Source organism: Oxyura jamaicensis, chromosome 5 (assembly GCF_011077185.1).
Source record: "Oxyura jamaicensis isolate SHBP4307 breed ruddy duck chromosome 5, BPBGC_Ojam_1.0, whole genome shotgun sequence".
Classification (NCBI taxonomy): Eukaryota; Metazoa; Chordata; class Aves; order Anseriformes; family Anatidae; genus Oxyura; species Oxyura jamaicensis.
The window spans coordinates 55,838,243-55,857,625 of NC_048897.1; the positions used below are offsets into that span (position 1 = coordinate 55,838,243).

Consider the following 19,383-nt stretch of genomic DNA (forward strand, 5'->3'; position numbering starts at 1 on the left):
TCTGGGAGTTCTCCCTGGCGGAGTAACTCGCAGCAGGCACGCAAAACATTTTTTGCAGGGTAGACAGAAGGGTAGGCTGTTTTATCCTGCGTATTTACAGCTTTTTAATTTGAGCATGTACAATTTCTTTTCACCTTCTGTGCCTTTGTCAGTGACAAAGACACAGAATAATTTTCATTAAAAACAATTCTTTTTACTGGGGACTTGCTCCTTTAAAAAAAAAAAAGTTTCTGCTCCCCCTACTGAAGATTTTGACTGAGTAAAAGAAGGGGGGAAATGTGCAGGCAGCTTTGCACTGTACTGGGCGTGCAAAACAAAATTTGTTCTTTTCCATTAGGTGGCCAAGGACAAAGGAGTGTGCAGGGGGTGGGACGTGCTGCTGAGAGCTCTTGCTCCTTACTGAGAGCTGAATCCTTTTTGTCATATTCTAAGAGATGCTGAAGAACCTGAAATGCTACCGTAACTGTCAAAAATGGATGAAATGAAAGTGGGAGGTGTCTTTTATTTGACTTTGCAATGGAGGAGGAATTTAAAATATAAGCAGTTGTTTTCCTTCAACTGAAACTAGGGTGGGATCTGACTCCTTCGCTTGTGTCCACAAAAGTCTTCTGCCTAAACAGCTATAAAGTTATTGTAATTGCTCCTTAGAGACTGAAATGCTGTGCTGCTCTCGCTAGGAGCTGTGAGGAAGCAGAAATAAGATACGTGCCCACCCGTTCACCTGACTCGTTCGAGCCGCGTTACCCCAGAGCGGCGGCCTTTCTGCAGTTGGTCATTCCTATGGGCAGCTATCTCCTAACTCAATAGCTTGCAGAAAAAGTGTGTGAAGGCTGTGTGCTCAGTACATGAGGTAACTAGGCCTAACTCCTGCGAAACAGGGCTTTGTCAGATCACTCGAACCTGGGCAGGGCGCTGCTCTGGTTTGAAAGAGCTGCTGGCACGAGTTTCTAGTTTGCAGTGCGTGTTTATAACATCTGCGTGCAAAATTGACTTGAATTCCTGCATTTTTAAGTGCTCTGGCTGATGAGAGAGAGAAATTGGGATCCTGTTTTAGAGGGGCCTGGAGGCCGGGGTGTCGGTGAGAGCCGAGAAGCTGAGGAAAGAGAGCCAAGAAGGGTCGCTGTGTGGTGAAGGTCAACCGTCGGCCTCCTGCAGAGTAGTCGGTGTTTCCTAAAGCTTCCATTAAAAATTCTCTTAGGCTTCAAAAAGAGACCAATGTAAAATGATGTAATTACTAGGTTAATCCCCCTCTGCTGCCTGGGGAGAAGAGGCTGCCCGAGCCTCCAGCGGTCCTCTTGCTTCCCACTGAAGTAACAGCTGTGAATCCCCTCAACAAAGAGCAATGAGATTTAAATGGGGGTTTTGAGATTAAAAAAAGTGCAGTGCAATGTAGCAAATTTCATTAAAGGATGTTTACTTCTAAACAGACAGGCGTTTCTAGAGGCTTTTCAGATTTTCCTTTTTTCTTCAGGTTGCCCAGTACATGAGCATAACTTGAGCTATTAAGCACATGAAGAGCAGTGTCTGTCAGCTTCTACGTCTCGTGCTTTTTTGTGTCCTGTGTGAAAGGAAGCCTATTTTGTAGAGGATGAGTTTTCAACCGTGACCCTGTGGTGCTGTCTGAATGACACCAGTGCTGTGGTGCCAGCCAGTTTGGTGTCTTGTGGAGGGCAGCACCAGGGCTGGGGGGGCACGTGTTGAAAAAGACGTTCTCCAGAGCGTGCTGTTACTCTCTTACTCAACATCAGCCTGTTATGTCAAAGCTTACTTTGAGAAATAAATGCCAAAATATAAAGCATGATAAAAGAAATATGTTACATGTTTGTAAATATGGTATTTTGGGTTTACTGAATCCTGATGCAGAGACTTTGTTACCTAAGTCAATAGATATGCACTTAAGACAAAGTTTCTCAAAATAACAGGAAAGTGTGGGTATCCAAACCAGAGTATAGGAAAGTAACTTTGCCTACTGAGACTGCATTTTTGGCCCTAGTGGAAGTAAAAAAAAAAATAATAAAATAAATAAATAAGAAACTTTTGAAAAAGCTAAGCTAGGTATATGTTTTTATATGTTTAATTGTATTTTTGCAGCATTGTGTGAAGTTGGAATGTAGTTAGTTTAGGCAGCCAAACTGGAATGTTTAATACTGTATGCAAAATATATTCCTACTATTCTAAAATAGTTTAAGTGATTTGTTCTTTTCTGCTTCCCTGTAGATTAAAGCAAAAAATTATGACAAAGTGGAAAAGGTGAGTCCTATCAATATATGCGATATATGTCTATAGCAAGAAAAATATATCTTCTGATTCGACTAACTGAGACTGAAAATAACTGTAGCTACCTTTGAATGAGCTATTCAAAAACAGGAAATATCACTAAAGTAGATTTTGTTGTTGCTACCAAGCTAATCAGTGAATTGAGCAGAGGAATTTCTCTGTTTAACTTTTTCCAATTTCCTTGCATATCATGAAGTTATTTTTGTCAAAAGCATGAGTAATTTATTATTTCTTACAAATTTAAGTCGTAGTTATCAAAATTATTTTATTTCATACTGTATAGCATTAAAAGTAGAAACTTAATTCTGTATTGGAATCCTGACCACATCTTCTTGATGTATTAAACAGTTATTTCAGCGATGCCTTATGAAGGTTTTACACATTGATTTATGGAAATGTTACCTTTCCTATGTACGAGAAACCAAGGGGAAGCTACCTAGCTACAAGTAAGTTAACAGAGTTACTCTGAATTATTCTAGTTTTATAATGACTCTCCTTTTGATTTTTGACTGAAGGGTGGGGAAGAACACGAGTCCCAGACCTGCTTGGGAACCTTGTAGCGGAGGGGTTTTGGGGTGGTGGTGGTAATAATATATAATTTGCATTTTACAAACATTTTCTTTAAAGTTTCTGTACTTGAGCTTACTGGGTAAAATTTCTTCCTCCATCTGGGTCCATATGAAGAGGTGGGACAGCAGCGGGGGACCATCTGGAGCACCCATGCTGTTTCCCTGCAAATGAGATTGGTGTTTAAGCTAATCTGAAATACGCTTCCTTCTCAGACAGGTCTTTTGCTATTCTCCCCCTTAGTGCCCTCTTTAGTCTCCACAAAATTCAAAATTGAATCCAGTTGAGATACTATTTCTGAATAGTTAATAGTAAATCAGTAATTAGAGTAAGTTTGGGAAGGCCCACTAAGCATAAAAAATCAGGGTGTCAGCATCTTTGGGGCATACTAGTTTTCATCTCTTCTCATTTACTGTATTTTGCTTGTGTATAGTCCTGTGGACTGAGTTTAGTCCTCCTTCTTCCTGCTTGAAGTTTCAAAAATAGTCCTTCAGCATCTATAAACTGTTTCTTTCCCAGCCCATCATACTTTCAGTGTACTTCAACCACTAAGACATTCATTGATGCATAACTGAAAAAAAGCAGATTTTTGATTTTTAAATAGTTTTCAAAAAAAAAATCTAAAAGTATTTTCCTCCACCTATCCCTTATCTTTCTGTCATTTAACTTCCCTCTATTTTTTTCCCTTTAACATGGACAAAAAAGTAGTGAGGTGGTGATAAACTTCTATGGAAAGGAAACTGGGAGAAAAGTGGGACAGTGTAAGAGCTATTTTCATTGAAAATGGACCAAGTAGAAAAATTCTGTGACCATTTTAAAAATTTTGAGAGAATCACTTGGGGAGGGGGTTGAAGATTATATGAAAGATTTTGGCCACTTTCCACACAGTGGAATTACTCGTAAAATTCCCATCCTTTTGACGTTCTTAGAGAATTACAAGGTTCAGGAATTTCTGAAACAAAAAGGAAACAACAGGTACATCTGTCAGCAAGGAACATTTAGAGAGCATTTGGTTGCTATCTTTTCAACTTAGAGTGCACTTCATATGCATGGGTTTCCACATACTTGAGAAAGGGGGGTCTTGGGAGCAATTAGTATGCAATATTGCCACCAATAAATTTTCTCTATGTACGAAATGTATGTATGAAAATGTATTTCTAAGAGAAAACAATTTTCTCTTAAAAATAAACCTAAATGCAGAATTTAAGGATATCCAAATGCAAATTTTTTACTCTCAATTACTGGTTGATACTTTTCATTCCTCAAGGTTTGTTGAATTTGCTGCACAAAAAAATGCTCTTAAATAAAGATTTTTCTAAAATACTAAAGAGTCGCTCTATGGTCTTTGTGGTTTGTTCTTTTCCTCAGAGAAAAAATGGCTCAGGCATATGATTTTGCTCTGGATAAGATTGGCATGGAAATCATGTCATACCAGGTATGTTTTTTCTATGAAAACACATTTAATTTCTAACTTTATATCAAGTACAATTAAACATTAATTTCATTATATTTAATATTTTTTCTTGCATAGATCTGGGTGGATTACATCAATTTTTTGAAGGGCGTGTAAGTACCTTAAAAGAATTTATTTTAAGTTCAGTTAAAGTAATGTTGATGTTCGTACTGGTGATGGTCTGTAACAGCTGACATTGATCTCTCTCCCCACTATTTAGAGAAGCAGTAGGATCTTATGCTGAAAACCAGAGGATAACAGCTGTCCGTAGGGTTTACCAGCGTGGGTGTGTGAATCCAATGATTAACATAGAACAGCTCTGGAGAGATTATAACAAATACGAAGAGGTAATCAAAAACATTAAATTTGCTTGTGATGTTTTAAAAAAATCTTATAATCAAATATAGTGCCCAAATTGCATCCACTAAATAATTACATACAAAAGAGATGACTGGCAGTGTAAAAACATTTTGCGTGTGCTATGTACCAAAACACCTGTAGCAAAGGTAAAGGTACCTGATTGATATTTTTTTAAAATTTATTTTAAAGACTTTGTAGTATACATTTAACTGTCCTATTCCCCAGTTGGCCCATCTGAATTGCTAGTGAATTAGAAATCACTGCTACCAATGGCAGAGAATATATTTAATGAAAGCTGGGGCAGATCAGTTGGCAATGGGGGCTTGCTATCCCAAGGAGGCATTTCCCTCATTCCAGTTCCAATGGAACAGGGTAAAATGGCATTCAGCTGTGATGGTTTGGATTTCCTCCATAGTATTAAGTCACATGTTCTCAAGAACTTTTAAAATGCTCCCCACCATCCTTCACCTGAAGTCATTACAGTATCAGTCCAGGTGAGTCTGCTGCCACACTGTCTTCAGCGAGCACAACCTCAACGCATTGACCTTGTAAGCTGATCTGTAGCTGCACCTCTGCAGGGTGCTCATAAACACTTCTGGTTGCAGCTTGCTCACCTTCCCCACTCACCACAGGTAAGATTGCAGAACCAAGAATAAATGCCTTGGTGCTCAGCACTGTCGAGCAGGCACCTTGGTATGGCACACTCCCTCATCCCGCATGTTGCACCCAGCATTGCTGATGCTGGCACGCGATGGGTCAGCTGTGCACTGAGCAGGGAAGAAGGGACAGTTTCTCTTGCTTTGTTTCTGACCATGCCAGTTGTAGGGTTGCTGACCTCAGACATTAGACACCACTTAGACAGCAGGAACACGTCCTGGCACCCACAGCCATCAGTGTGTCCTGCCATAGCTCGTCACCAGCTCGGTCCTCAGCAGTACTGCAGCTGGCTCGCTTACCACCAGGGAAGGTACCAAATTACATGCCTTCTTCATAGGAAAATCCGGTGCTGCTGCCAGAAACTTCCCTGTAAACCTCTCCCACACAGTAAATGAAAGCTATCATTGCTTGTTTATACTGGTTTCATCAATACATCGGGAGCCTGTCAAGACAATTGCTGAAACCTGGCCTGCGTTTGTTCTGTATCTTCTAGTTGAGGCTGCTTGGCTGGCATCTGTCACGCAAAACAGCATCTCAGGTGAGGGCTGGTGGCTGCTGGGACACAGGTCTCTGCAGCTCATGTTCAGCTTGCAGACCATCCTGGTGCGGAGTAAGACAGTGCTGGGCACCAGGGCTCTTAGAGGGAAACATCAGGTGTAGATCTTGGTACAAAGATCTTGGTACACTGGGTATTTGCTGCAAGTGAAATACTTGTGGGTTAAACACTCTCCAGCTTCCCTTCAGCTCAGTCAGTAGTTACTGGGTAGCAGTATCTGCCTGTCAGCTGCCAGCACCGTTAGTTAAACTAAGGGGCTAGGTGGGGCATTGCTGGGTTTATGTTCTAACTGGCCCAGATAGCTTGGCGAGGGTCTGGAGGGGCCTTTCTCTTGCTCCTGCTGCAAGGGATCGGTCCCCAGCTCAGATGCCAGCTTGGAACAGGACTCATGTTGTTCAAACTGCTCATGTTGCACAAAATCCTGGCAGGTCACTTAAGCAAAACCCACCCTGACTTTTGTGAGCACAAAAGAGTGGTCGCTTATTCTGCCATCGGAGCTGCTCCGTGAGGTTAGGTTACTGCCCGGGAGCCCGCTGCCTGGCCTGCCTCCCTGGCGTCGAGTTGTGAGCTCTGCCTTGGGCCGGGTCTTCCTGCTTTGGAGGGCTCTGAGCACGCACGGGTCCTGCCCCGTGTCTTTCTCTGGGGTACTTGGAGCTGGCAAAGGTATGCGTGTGGCCATCCCTTGCTTCAGGAACAGAAAGGAAAAGGCAGAGCTGTGAGCTTTGACTTCAATCTCTGTTATTTTTTTGTCAATTAAAACTGAATTGCTCCTACGCTGTCCTTGTGTTCGCCCAGTGAACAGCAGGCAGCAGCGAGGCAGGGAACTGTGACTCTGCCTGAGCATTGACAGTGATTTTTTTTTTTTTTTAAAAAAAAGAAACTAATTCAAAGATCCATTATTTCCTTTGCTTTCTCCCCCATCAGTTTTATGTAAAGTTCATTCCATCTTGAAAGCTGTAAGTGATAAGATTAAAAATATACTGAGATGTTTCAGGTCACCTGATTTTTTTGTTTTGAATGTGTTCCCTCGCAAGTAAGTTCTTGCCCCTTTGTGCTATGTTTGTGAAGAAATACCCAGAACCTTTTGGGATCAGTAATTTAATATGACTTTGACCTTCACGCTCCCTTTTGCATCCCCTTTCAAGCTAATTTCTGTATAAAATGAGATTCAGGAATTCCACACTGAAATTGCATACTCCCAATTCCTTTTTTTCACCCTTTTCCAGGGAATCAATATTCACTTAGCTAAGAAGATGATTGAAGACAGGAGTAGAGATTATATGAATGCACGACGTGTAGCAAAGGTACAAACTTCTGGTTACTTTTCTTTGTTCTGTTAAATTCTACAAACTAGCTTTAAAGTTGGTTCTTATTTTAAAACAAGATGTGTGTTAGATTAAAAAGGTTGGTACATTGAAATATTTGTATCAGTTTCATAAAAAATAAACTAAGTTTTTTAGGTTTTTGTAGGTTTAAATCTGGTGTTCAAAACATTCTTTCTGTTTCAGGAATATGAGACAGTTATGAAAGGCCTGGACCGCAACGCTCCTTCTGTCCCCCCACAAAATACCCCACAAGAGGCTCAGCAGGTAGACATGTGGAAGAAATACATCCAGTGGGAAAAGAGCAACCCACTACGTACAGAAGATCAAACTCTCATAACAAAAAGAGGTAATTAGACACAGCTCTGGGCTGTGTGGAATTGTGTTTCTTAGCTCAATTAATGGCCTCCAGTGTAAATAATCATGTGTTTTAGTGTTCACGGATTGTGCTTTAGCAGAAATCAGTCAAGAATTTTTCTTGCCTGTTTTGAACTGTGTGGGTGTGATTTTTAAACAACGTTTGGTTTTTACTCAAGTCAATCTGAAAGCACTACGTGGATTTGGGGTACAGTGCTATAGTCGTATGCCACTGATCTCATTAGAGGTCACAAAATGGCGGATCACAGCCTAACGTTACGGCTGATGATCTTGGATGGTTTCTGTTTCTTCCTCTGTGGATGAGGCAGGGTTTAGCTGCTGGTTAGGATTCATGAAGTTCCAGATGATACAGAAGAGCTGCAATTGTGATTGTTCTATTTAAAGCCCATTAGTGTTAATGGTGTTTTATTTATTCATTGTTTTCTGTATTTCATTGTCTAAGGTAGTACTATTTCTGCAGTAATATACAAGGAATATTTCTTACATTTTTTCCTCCTAGTTATGTTTGCCTATGAGCAATGCCTTTTGGTTCTGGGACACCACCCAGATATCTGGTATGAAGCTGCACAGTATCTTGAGCAATCTAGTAAGCTGCTAGCTGAAAAAGGGGTAAGGAGATTGCTGTTAGTTTTCTTTCTCATTTAATTGCTGTAATGCAGTCTACTATTGTTAATTTTTCCTCAAATACTTGAGAACCAAGGGGGTAGCAAAAAGTCTCAAGCACCTTGTGTCATGTTCAGAATTTTAAATTTGGGGCTCTATTAATTATTTTATTTAATTTTATTTTTTTTGCATCTGGGATAATAAGGTTTATTTCAAAAAAAATTCTGTTGGCCAGATTTAGGTTTGGGTTTATTCTGTTGTGGTTTATTTTTTTTGGCTATCGTGATTTCTCAAGTACTGGGGAGATGAGTATCTTTTTATTGGAGTATTGGATGGATGCTCAGTGGAATTTTTCATGCAGAGAAGATATTCCATACATGGGCCTTCACTGTCACAAGTGTTGAACAGTTACCATATTTATTTTATAACAGGACATGAACAATGCCAAACTTTTCAGTGATGAGGCTGCTAATATTTATGAAAGAGCGATCAGCACTTTACTAAAGAAGAATATGCTTCTTTATTTTGCATACGCAGATTATGAAGAGGTGAGCCAAAATAGTGATGTACTGATATTAAAACACAAAGACATCTCTCTTCAATAATGTCATTTACTTGAAACATATTGAATACACAGACTTTCTGTACAATTAATTGGCAGATTTTTTCTAGCCTTAACCTCATTCAGTATTTCTGAGACTGAGCTGACAAAAGGGGGAGAAACAGCCTGCAGTGTTAGTTATAATTCTTTTGAAAATCTAGTGCCTTTCCACTTAAGTATTAACTATTTTTCATACTACTGTGAAGTTGAAAGACCGATCAATTTACATTTACTGGAACATCAGCTTCTTCACTCTTAAAATGGAGGAAAAGAATACCTTTCCTGCCCAAGTTTGGGGGATTTAATGTTTGTGTTCCCATGGCTACCACTGTATTACACAGACTTGATGAGTAATGCCCCAGCAAGGGTTGTTTTTGCACACGAACCATCAGAAATGAGGACAGTTTCCCACTGATCATACAAGGACTAGAGAATCCTCTGTGGGATGTATTTTGCCCACTTACTGTAACATGAAAGTCATTGCAGGAAGATCCTGAGGACAAAAGCCAACAAATCTTTGCACTTAAAAAGAAAAATCCTTGGCTTTCAGTGAAGCCTCTCGTATCCTAAACATGTTGGCTATTAAAGTTTTAAAGGTTGCACCATGCAGCTTGGAGGGCTGCAGCTGGCAGTGAACAGAATGGATTATTTGAAATGTGTAGGTCTTAGAGTGAAGGTGGTCTTCCTAACTGCTCCACAAGTTACCTTTAGTTGAAGATGAAGGAAACAGTCTTCAAACCCCAAACCCCTAAAATGTCAGTTCTGCTGCAGTACTACAAAATTAGAAAAAGACAACAGAGACTCTAGGAAAGCATGTATAAAGCACTAGTATAAACAGAATGTGGAAAGTAAAGAAATGACTGCACAAGACAAACAAAATGCATCAGTTTAAAATGATTGACATATGTAGTGTCCAACTGAGGAAAAAATAAACAAAAAGAAATATTTTTTTCTTCAGATTGATTTTTGCATTCTCACAGGTGGTTTGTAATGGTATGACCAAGCTTTCTGTACTTCCTTTTTATTTACTTTAGAGTCGAATGAAGTATGAGAAAGTACACAGCATATATAATCGACTCTTGGCTATTGAAGATATTGATCCCACTCTGGTAAGATGATCTTTAGTATTGAGTTTTTCCACATTTGCACATAGACAGTCACCTGGGTACACTCAGAGAATGGGGAAGTACTTATATGAGTTTATTGGGTTGCAAGGATGATTGAGCAGGTGGAGTACCGAGCTGACGGAATGAGATTAAAATTTCAGCAGGGTTGATAATTAGAGGCTTTAATCCATTCAGACACTAAGTCATGTGCATATTTCTTCTCTGTGTCTTTTGGAGAATCTCTTAAAACAAGTTATGAAGATGTCAGATACTAAAGATTTTATGAAGCATCTCATAAGAATTGGTGTATGTGCTGTTGGCCCAACTAAAATTTCACTTTGCTTCTCCTTAACTGATTAAAAGAACATTGCTTTTGCCCATTGCTCTCCCTAAAGTAATAAATACCTTTCTGTGTATGTGTAGTTTGCAAATAAATTTGTAATGCACCACATAAGTATCAAAGTTTATTGCTGTACATCTACTTACGTAGTAAACAGCATGGTTCATAGTGCCAGCTATGCTAGTAGTGAAGAAATGGTGTGCAATCGGAACCTGCCCTCAAAAAGTGACGTAGTTTATAGGCATGAGAAGGAAGAAGAAGGTCTGAGGTCTAAAATTAAACAGGGCATTGTCAGAGGAAAGGTATCAATTTACTGACATGTTTATTCATTACGCACAGAATCACAATGCTTTCCTAACACACGTTTTCTGAGAAAGCACATACCAGTTCCTCCCATTTGAGGAATGCTGTTATTTGTGATCTGATTCTGAGTGGACGAATATTAAATTCCAAAGAAATGTAAATCACAAATTGGCCAATGAATTAAATAGCACATTCATTATTTTTTGAGTAGGTATAAATACTTGCAGATAAAATGATTTGTGGTTTGGATCCGCTAATATACAGTAAAATACTTAAACGGTCTTTTTGCCTACTCTTTAACCTTATAATGTCTCAACTTTATTGGAATATTGTCATTTTTGTAAGTCCTTAATTTTCTGAAGTTAGGTTTATCCTCTTACCCTGCCTTGAAAAATATGTTTATTAACTATTGCCGTTTCAGGGGATTGCTCTTAGGTATTTTCCATTTTTAAAACAAGTATATAAAAAGCTTTACCTCAGTATTTATAACAGTGTGACACAGAGGCATAACACAATCTTGTTTGTTTCTGTTATGACTTCTTAGCTGTATTTTGTGAGTAAGGATTATTCCAGATACAGCCAAAAAGTCTTTATATCCTGGTATTCTTTGTTAGCACTGATACTATATAATATTATCATGTATTTTAGGTTTATATCCAATATATGAAATTTGCAAGGCGAGCAGAAGGCATAAAATCTGGAAGAATGATATTTAAGAAAGCAAGAGAAGATGCCCGGACTCGCCACCATGTCTACGTTACAGCAGCTTTAATGGAGTATTATTGTAGTAAGGTAATTCTAGCTGCTCCGTCTGGTGCCCAAGAATTGTGGGACGGTGTGCATCTCACTGAAGCTAATAAGCTTTTTTCTTTTTTTTCTTTTTTTCTTTTTTTTTTTTTTTAATGTTTACAGGATAAGTCTGTGGCCTTTAAGATTTTTGAGCTGGGGCTGAAGAAATACGGGGACATTCCAGAATACGTACTGGCATATATCGACTACCTGTCTCACCTTAATGGTAAGCTTTAAACATTGAGACAACTAATGAAGCATTAATCTGCCTTCTGTGAGTTTGGGTCCAGGCTGAGTTCTTTGTGTTTTACTTTTAAATCTTCATGAAGAGCAATGTAACCTCTTCATAAAACTCAGCAGTTAATTTGAAAAAAACTGCTGTTCTGCCCACATTGAAATTCCAGAAGTGTATTGACATTAGATCTTGTTGCTACTTAATAGGAAAGTGAACTTTCCAAATTGGTAACTCGTTTGCAGTGCAGCACCTTTGTAGCATCTGTTGTGAATAATGGGAAATGCGCTGAGAAACCTTAATCCGGGCAAAAAGATCTGTGGGGGGCTGAAGTTGGCGTGAGAGGAGTGATGGATGAGTTGTCCCATGCTAGAATTAGTTGAAACTCGTTCTTCCCACATAGGTGAGAAGAGTAAGATAGAAAAGCAGCTTTGTGGACTAACTTGAGACTGTCCTGCAGGAGAGTCAAGGAAGCAGGACATGGGCAGGGGGCCTGGGGCTGCGGAGCCCAGGGGAAGGCAGCGGGGGCAGGTGCCTGCCTGGGGCTCGCTGATGCAGGAGTTCATAGCGATGTCAGCGGAGACACGGGCTGCTGTGGGGAGCAGGGCTGACCGAGACCGTTGTGTGGAACTGCTGCAGTACATGTTTGGTGGGGAACTAGGAAGGGAGAAATTGAGAGGCAAGAAGCATTTGTCCTCGGGCTCTTCCTCTGCTCACTCGTGTCTGCCAGATACCTCTGAGATATTCAGATTTCTTCAGGTGTTTCTTCAAGTATTCAGGACCTTACCTCAGGATTTGGGGTATAACAACAACCAGGGGTAACGCAAGCCCTTTGGGTTTTAGTATGAATTGCTAGCTGAATTTTGTGAGAAAGCCTCCACGTGGCTGGGGCGAGTGGTGGCTGCAGGCAGCTCTACTTCTGAACCTTTGAGGACATTTTGAGTTTCTCCTGGTAGACTACAGTATCTTTTTTGCAGGCTCTGAAAGGTTGAATAGCTGTAGAGCTTTGTTCTTCTGTCAGTTTTAAGCATAAACATTTTTTTCAAGTCAAGGTATATTTAAAGTTGCAAGAAATTATTGTAGGTCTACATGAACATATGGAATGCCTTTCCATAGATCATTGTCACAAAAATTTTCTCAAAACTCACAAGTCTATTGCTCTCTCTTAGCTATCTGGCAGACTTTACTGAAGGAAAAAAAAAAAGGATCTCTGAACTTCAGTAAATGTAAGATATGGTAAAATACTTAGTAAGCGAGGACAGAAACTAGCAGTTTTAAAAAACAAACGAACCAACCACTCCTTGCCTCCAGTTGGCAACATACAAAGGCTACCTGCTAATTGGGAACAAGGTCTAATAATTTTTGGAGGGCTTCTGAGGAATATGCAACAGAGAATTACATTGATTGAAAAGCGCAATTAAAAAATATTGATATGTGCTGTTGTGATAATTAAGGAAAACTGAAAATAAAACAGAGATCCTGAAGATCTGTCAAATAATAGCTGTGCCATTATAAAGAACCTGTGTTAGGATTGGGTTGTTGCTACAACAAAATTAGATTTGTCAATAACAAATTCACAGTAGAATTTGACATTGTTAAAGTTTTTATGTAGGTGTTCAGATTTTTTTCTCCTTACTGAAAATCAAATCAAGGTATCAGAATGTCAGCCTGCTATTTAATTCAGTGTACGTGTCGAAATGATTTTAAATTGTCTCTAATATATTTTACTCAGTGTGACGTGTTTTTTTTTTCTTTCTGTTTTTAAAGAGGACAATAATACAAGAGTTTTGTTTGAACGTGTTTTAACTTCAGGAAGCCTCCCACCTGAGAAATCTGGGTATGTCTGCAAAAGCAGTTTCACTACACTAAAAAAGATACATAACCCCTTTCAACTACAAAGATCATAAAGAAATAGAAAAAATGAGCAGGACAAAGTTAGCTAAAGATGTTCCTTCCCCTCTTAATGTTGTCTAAAATAACAGCAACTGTGACAGATATGTGCAAGTTCCTATCCCACTTGCAGTGAAATTCATTTGTTGATTTTAAAATCTCATTGAGACAGGATTGTTGAGGATAGAGTGCAAAATCCTCCTGCTGGGTAAGGACTCGGTAGTTTTAGCAGGTGGCATGGCTAATGAGACATGTCACTCGGTGCCTGCTTTAGATAAACGGGGAGAGGGAGCTGAGGACATCTTTCATTGACAGAGCATTACGTTACTGAAAGTGACGTAATGAGGAGTTTATTGAGGAAAATGCTGAATAGTGCCCAAATAACCAAAAATAAAACAGTGAAAGAACCAGAAAAGTCTTGGATTTGCCACTCACTGGCACATTTTCATTACTATTATTTGAATTTATTTATCTAAAAGATGGTTAACGACCCCTTTGCATTCCAAGCATTTACCGTTATTACTCTGGTAGATGCAAGCATCAAAACTAAGAAATGAAACACTGCACTGCTGTCCGTGGTCATTCTACACTTTAATTCTCACCTTTTGTAAGAAATATTTGATGCCCATTTTAAAATAAAAAAAAAAATAGATGATTTAAAAGCTGGATCTTCTTCAAAGGTGAACTCCAAATGAAAGTTTAATCAAGTCCAGAGAGATGGCCAGGTATTATTCATGTTATGCATGAGATTTCGCACAAAGAAACAAGCAGGGACTACATAAGTTTTGGGCTAAATAAAATTCTAAAGTATTGTCTGTTGTGTTTTAGGATATTGCTCTTGCCTGCTAGAATATGCTAGTCCATGAAGATGAATTAACTCAAATTCTATATTGAAAATTCCGTCACTTGTGGGATCAGAGTGAAGTTCTATGTAGCAGTAGTAGTAGTCTGAGTAGTCTGCGCATCTTATGTTAATGATAAAAGCTTACCTCAAACGCTGAAATAATTTACTCCAGCAATCTTTTTCTTTCCATGACAAAGGACTACTGCAGAGATAAGCTGAATGTGTAGTGTTTAGAGTCCTTTATGATCTACTAGATTGAAAGTTTTTACAAAAATAGATAAGGTACTGGGAAAGTGATGCATGCTACAGGTGCACTGAAAATAAATACTAGAAATGGTAATGTGTTCCAGATTTACCTCATCTTGTGAGTTTTTGTAACTGGGATTTTTTCATTAACTCTTTTTCCTTCAGCTATTGTCTGTTTATTTTTTCTTTTACAGGGAAATCTGGGCTCGGTTTTTAGCTTTTGAAAGTAACATCGGTGATCTAGCTAGCATACTTAAAGTTGAAAAACGGAGGTTTACAGCATTCAAGGAAGAATATGAGGGTAAAGAAACAGCCCTGCTCGTAGACAGGTATAAGTTCATGGACTTGTACCCTTGCTCTGCAAGTGAACTTAAGGCTCTTGGTTATAAGGTAAGTGGGTAACAACACTTACATTCATTATTCTTTTCAGTCATAGCAAACTTAAGCAGTTCCTTTTTAGCACTTGTCTTTTTTTTTTCTTTTCTTTTCTTTTTTTTTTTCTTGACAGAAAAGTAGGTAAAACAGGCCTGGTGCGCTTCCCCCTTGTCTTTGTGTCCGCTCTAGCAGGTTTGCTCTGACTACTTTTTGGCACTGTGCTTCAATGAAAGCAAAACTGGGCTTTTACTTTTTAATGTTAACTGGAACCCTGCTGGGAAAAGACTGCAAATGAAAGCATAGGGCCAGAATGTCGTAAGTCCACCCAGGTTATACCAGGGATTAATTTAACTTTCAGTCTCAGACTCGGACAGAAACTGAGCTAATTGGGTTCCCCTGGGACAGTATTGTTGGGCAGCAGTGCCAGGCATTGTGAGCCAAGTGCAGAAAGGGGCAAGAAGTATGACAAACAGATGCAACCTCATGCATTTTATTTACCTCTCATTTTTCCATTGAAAAGTTGATGTGTTAATGACATCACCGCTCAGCCACAGGCCTCTGCTTTGGACTTAAACATGAGCTCCTTCAAAAATCAAAATTATTTTTGAAGGTAGAAGAATTTGTATGAAACAAATACTGCTGACTGCCCTTCCACTCCAATTGCCAGAACCCCTTTCACTTGGTTGGGAGCCATATCAAAAGGAAATAACAAACTGGAGTCCCATTGATTCCTACAAACGACTGAGGAGACTTACCTGTAGAGATCAGTGGCTGCCTGTTTTTTTTTCAGTTGCTTATTATGGTCTAAGTGCTTCAATGCTGCTGTCTGGAATTTAAATTCTAGGCCAGAAGCCTGTAGCTGGTGGTCTCCCATTTTGTTTCTGGCCACATGTATTTTAACTAGTATTTTAGTCCTGTGCAAGTCCATGAAGCTTTGTTAAACAATTAGATGTTGTGTTTCTTGGTACCACGATGTAAAATAGGCTGCCAGAAAAGCAGAAAGCAGCTCTGTTGGAGGAACTGTTGTTGCCCACTTAAGTGAATGGGAAGTGAAACTTCAATTCCTAACTCAAAAATAGTGTCTCAACTTCCATTTATTTCTTATACAAAAAAGTAATTTCTGTAAAGAAAAAAAGTCCTTGAAGTCAGCAAAATAGCTGAATTGTTGATCTTCACAGTTTTAAAATAACCTGATAGGTGGAAATGAGTCACATTGAGCCATTGAATATTTTTCTTTTAAAGTAATCATGACAAAGATATTTTGGAGTTACAGGTGTGCTTGCAAGAGCATATGTCTTGACAAATGCACGCTAGGTGGTGTAATTAAGATTATTCAGCCCTTGGGCTGATTTCTGTTGCTTGTCATATGCCAAAATATAAGAATTTGAACTGATGCCTTGCATGCCTGCTAACTGCCATATGCTTGCTTTCTTTTCCAGCTAAAGCAATCTAGGGAACGAAATGAGGGAGAAATGATAGTTGTGGAGCTTAGTGGTCTGCACCTGTTCACCTAAATCTTTTTAACCTAGAAAAAGGAGCCATTCAAAAATGATAAATACAGTCGCGTTTTGTAACAAAATTAAGTGTTTCTATTCCCAGCTGAACAGCCCCACTGTAGGACTAAAATGTACGATGACAATATGCAAGTTTTGCCCAGATGGTCTACTAAGAGGACATCTGTAATTATAATTACAACAAAGTGAGAATAAGCGACTTGTCTAGAGAGATTTTTTGTTCTGTGATTTAAACAAGCGATACTGCCAAGTTCAGTGCTGTCTAATTGGCTTTTGCAGGATGTCTCTCGTGCCAAGCTGGCAGCTATAATTCCAGACCCTGTGGTTGCACCGTCCATTGTGCCTGTTCTCAAAGATGAAGTAGACAGAAAGCCCGAATATCCAAAACCAGACACTCAACAGATGATTCCATTTCAGCCAAGACACTTAGCACGTAAGTCAAATGTTCAGTACGAAATGGTTATAGTTCACCTAACAGCAAGACATTAACTGGGATGTTTAGCAAACCTAATCGTAGAGACTTCCTATAGTCTTCAGTCACCTAAATTTGTACTTAAATGTTAGGCTGTTGTTTAATTGGATTGCTAAAGGCAGTATGTACAGGTAGTTTGTGGTCTGGTAAATGGTAATAACCAGTTCCACGTGCTGTTCATAGACTAGATCAGTGACTAAACAGTATGTAATTAGTAGAGGCAAAAGTGACAGGGTAGTAATTATTTGCACCAAATAATAATGGTGTTAAAGCAATCCAAGGCTAGCTGTCTTGCACTGGATTCATATAGTTTTTCTTCCCACAGCTCCAGGTTTACATCCTGTGCCAGGTGGTGTATTTCCTGTTCCACCAGCAGCTGTAGTTCTAATGAAGCTCCTGCCACCTCCTGTTTGTTTTCAGGTTTGTTTTAAAGAATTCTGAAAACTTTAAAAAGTTATACACGAGATTCTACTTTGAAAGAATCATGCTATGTATGCACTCTATTCAAAATAATCTACAAAACTTTTTTTTTTGTTGTTTTAAACAAATCAGGGTCCCTTTGTTCAAGTGGATGAGCTCATGGAGATATTTAGAAGATGCAAACTGCCAGACAGTAAGTTGTTTGTTTGCTCTGGAGTCTGTAGTAGTGCTGCATATGACTTTTTGTTTTACATATAGATATTACTGTCTAAAACCCAAACCTCATTTATAAATGCTGATGTATAATTAAAAGTACACTGTTGAACTGGCTGTTTGTAGGTTGGAATCAACTTAGAAATGTTTGTACATTTAACTGTGGGGGGAGATCAGCAAAGAGTAAAAAAGCTCAAAATCACCACCTGCTGCTTCAAAAATAACATTTTGGTGGTAAACATTAAAAGAAGTTAAGATTTTTCAGAATATCCTTTAAAAGAAGCAGTGCATTATTTCTAGCAGCGTAGTAACTATAATTAAATTACAAATTTGCAGCATGGTTATATTTTACCTCACAAGGTATTAACCATTGTATTTAGCAAACCTAATCACAGAGACTTCCTGGTCTTTGGCTATCTAAGTTTGTTTGTTGGTAGGTCTAACTCTGATTGCACATTGTTGCAGTGATTGAGAACAAGTCAAGAGCAATGTTTTCTTAGCTCCTACAACAGAAGTAGCTTTCTGAAATAGGAGAAGAGGACAGAACCATACCCCAGGCTTCATATAAACTATGGGAGATAATTAATATGCTACTTTTAGTTCTTCTGATAGTTGAAGAAGCAACTGATCAGACAGAAAGCTAGGATTTGCTTTAGAGGGAAAATAAAACACCTATTTAAATTATACGTGTTATTTTTAAAGCCTTCTCTGTTTACAAGCAGAAAGTGACTTGCTATGCATACTTGCTGATGAATCACAAACTAAGTATACAGTTGCTCAAGTAGGCTTTCCTATTTTATTAAGCTTGCAGCTGACCTCAAAAACTCATGTAAAGGGAGGTCTCAAGCTGATGCAGCAGCATTTATTTTATAATTAGTGTTTGCCGTAACTGAGAGTTTTAGACAGCTGGGATTCAATTCTTAACAACTGTAAGAGAACAGTATAGACATGTCTCATGTCTGGAACATGTCTCCTGTTCCAGAAATCTCCAAAACGCGTCTATCTCGGTGTCCCTGTTTGCATGCATATTAATGCTTACTCCTTTGTTTCTTTATTACAAAAACATACCTGAAATTGTACTCAACTTTGCTGAAACAGCCTTCTAATCAGGGCATTTATTTTCACAAACTGAAGTCGTCTTTTTCTCGTCCTAAAGCTGTTGATGAAGCTGTGCGAATAATTACTGGAGGCCTACCTGAAATAACTGTGGAAGGCAACGGACCTGTGGAAAATAATGCTATGCTCAACAAGGGTGTCAAGAGACCAAATGAAGATTCTGACGACGATGAGGAGAAAGGATCGGTAGTTCCCCCTGTACACGACATTTACAGAGCACGACAACAAAAGAGAATCCGGTGAAACAAGGTTGGAGTTCTACTGTGATAGACAAAGACTTGCATTGAGTTTTTCAGTCTCTTAAAAGTCAAGCATTGAAAAGGGACAGCTGCAAAGAAAAAAATCTTGAAAATGGTTTTGTTACTGTGGTGCCTCTTCTCGCTCTCGATCTGAAAACAGACAGAACAATCTTAGAATGTGCTCTGAACAAAACTAGGTTTTCAAAACCAAAAGTGCAAAATGTCTAAACTGCATTTTGTTCTTCAAGGGTGTTCACATCTACCACTTGAAATCTTGTGGGTTTTCAACAGTTTTATTTTAAAAACTGGATGGCTTATAATTGTGAAGCATTTTTAATTCACATTTTCTGGAAGACAGTTGTTCTCAGTTTGTTCATGTAGTGTCCTGCCTTATTGTTCGTTTTTATTTATGGCAGAATGTATGGAATCTGTTTTGTAGTTGAAAATGGAAAAAAACATTCCTTTAAAATAAAAGGATATCGGTAATGTCATGCCTCGTTCTGGTTTTAT

General features: G+C 38.9%; 1 protein-coding gene across 1 annotated transcript in view; it reads left to right on the top strand.

The window, feature by feature from the left end:
- CSTF3 (cleavage stimulation factor subunit 3) overlaps positions 1-19,359 on the top strand; it is a 50,616-nt gene extending 31,257 nt beyond the window's left edge. The window contains exons 4-21 of the mRNA XM_035329149.1: positions 2,218-2,250; positions 2,626-2,723; positions 4,213-4,279; positions 4,376-4,410; positions 4,518-4,644; positions 7,097-7,174; positions 7,379-7,541; positions 8,070-8,179; positions 8,605-8,721; positions 9,809-9,883; positions 11,172-11,315; positions 11,436-11,538; positions 13,312-13,381; positions 14,719-14,914; positions 16,693-16,846; positions 17,211-17,305; positions 17,438-17,498; positions 18,675-19,359. Coding sequence (XP_035185040.1) covers positions 2,218-2,250; positions 2,626-2,723; positions 4,213-4,279; positions 4,376-4,410; positions 4,518-4,644; positions 7,097-7,174; positions 7,379-7,541; positions 8,070-8,179; positions 8,605-8,721; positions 9,809-9,883; positions 11,172-11,315; positions 11,436-11,538; positions 13,312-13,381; positions 14,719-14,914; positions 16,693-16,846; positions 17,211-17,305; positions 17,438-17,498; positions 18,675-18,877 — 1,929 coding nt within the window. The 3' untranslated portion in view covers positions 18,878-19,359. The remainder of the gene's footprint in view (positions 1-2,217; positions 2,251-2,625; positions 2,724-4,212; positions 4,280-4,375; positions 4,411-4,517; positions 4,645-7,096; positions 7,175-7,378; positions 7,542-8,069; positions 8,180-8,604; positions 8,722-9,808; positions 9,884-11,171; positions 11,316-11,435; positions 11,539-13,311; positions 13,382-14,718; positions 14,915-16,692; positions 16,847-17,210; positions 17,306-17,437; positions 17,499-18,674) is intronic.
- Positions 19,360-19,383: the final 24 nt, after the last annotated feature.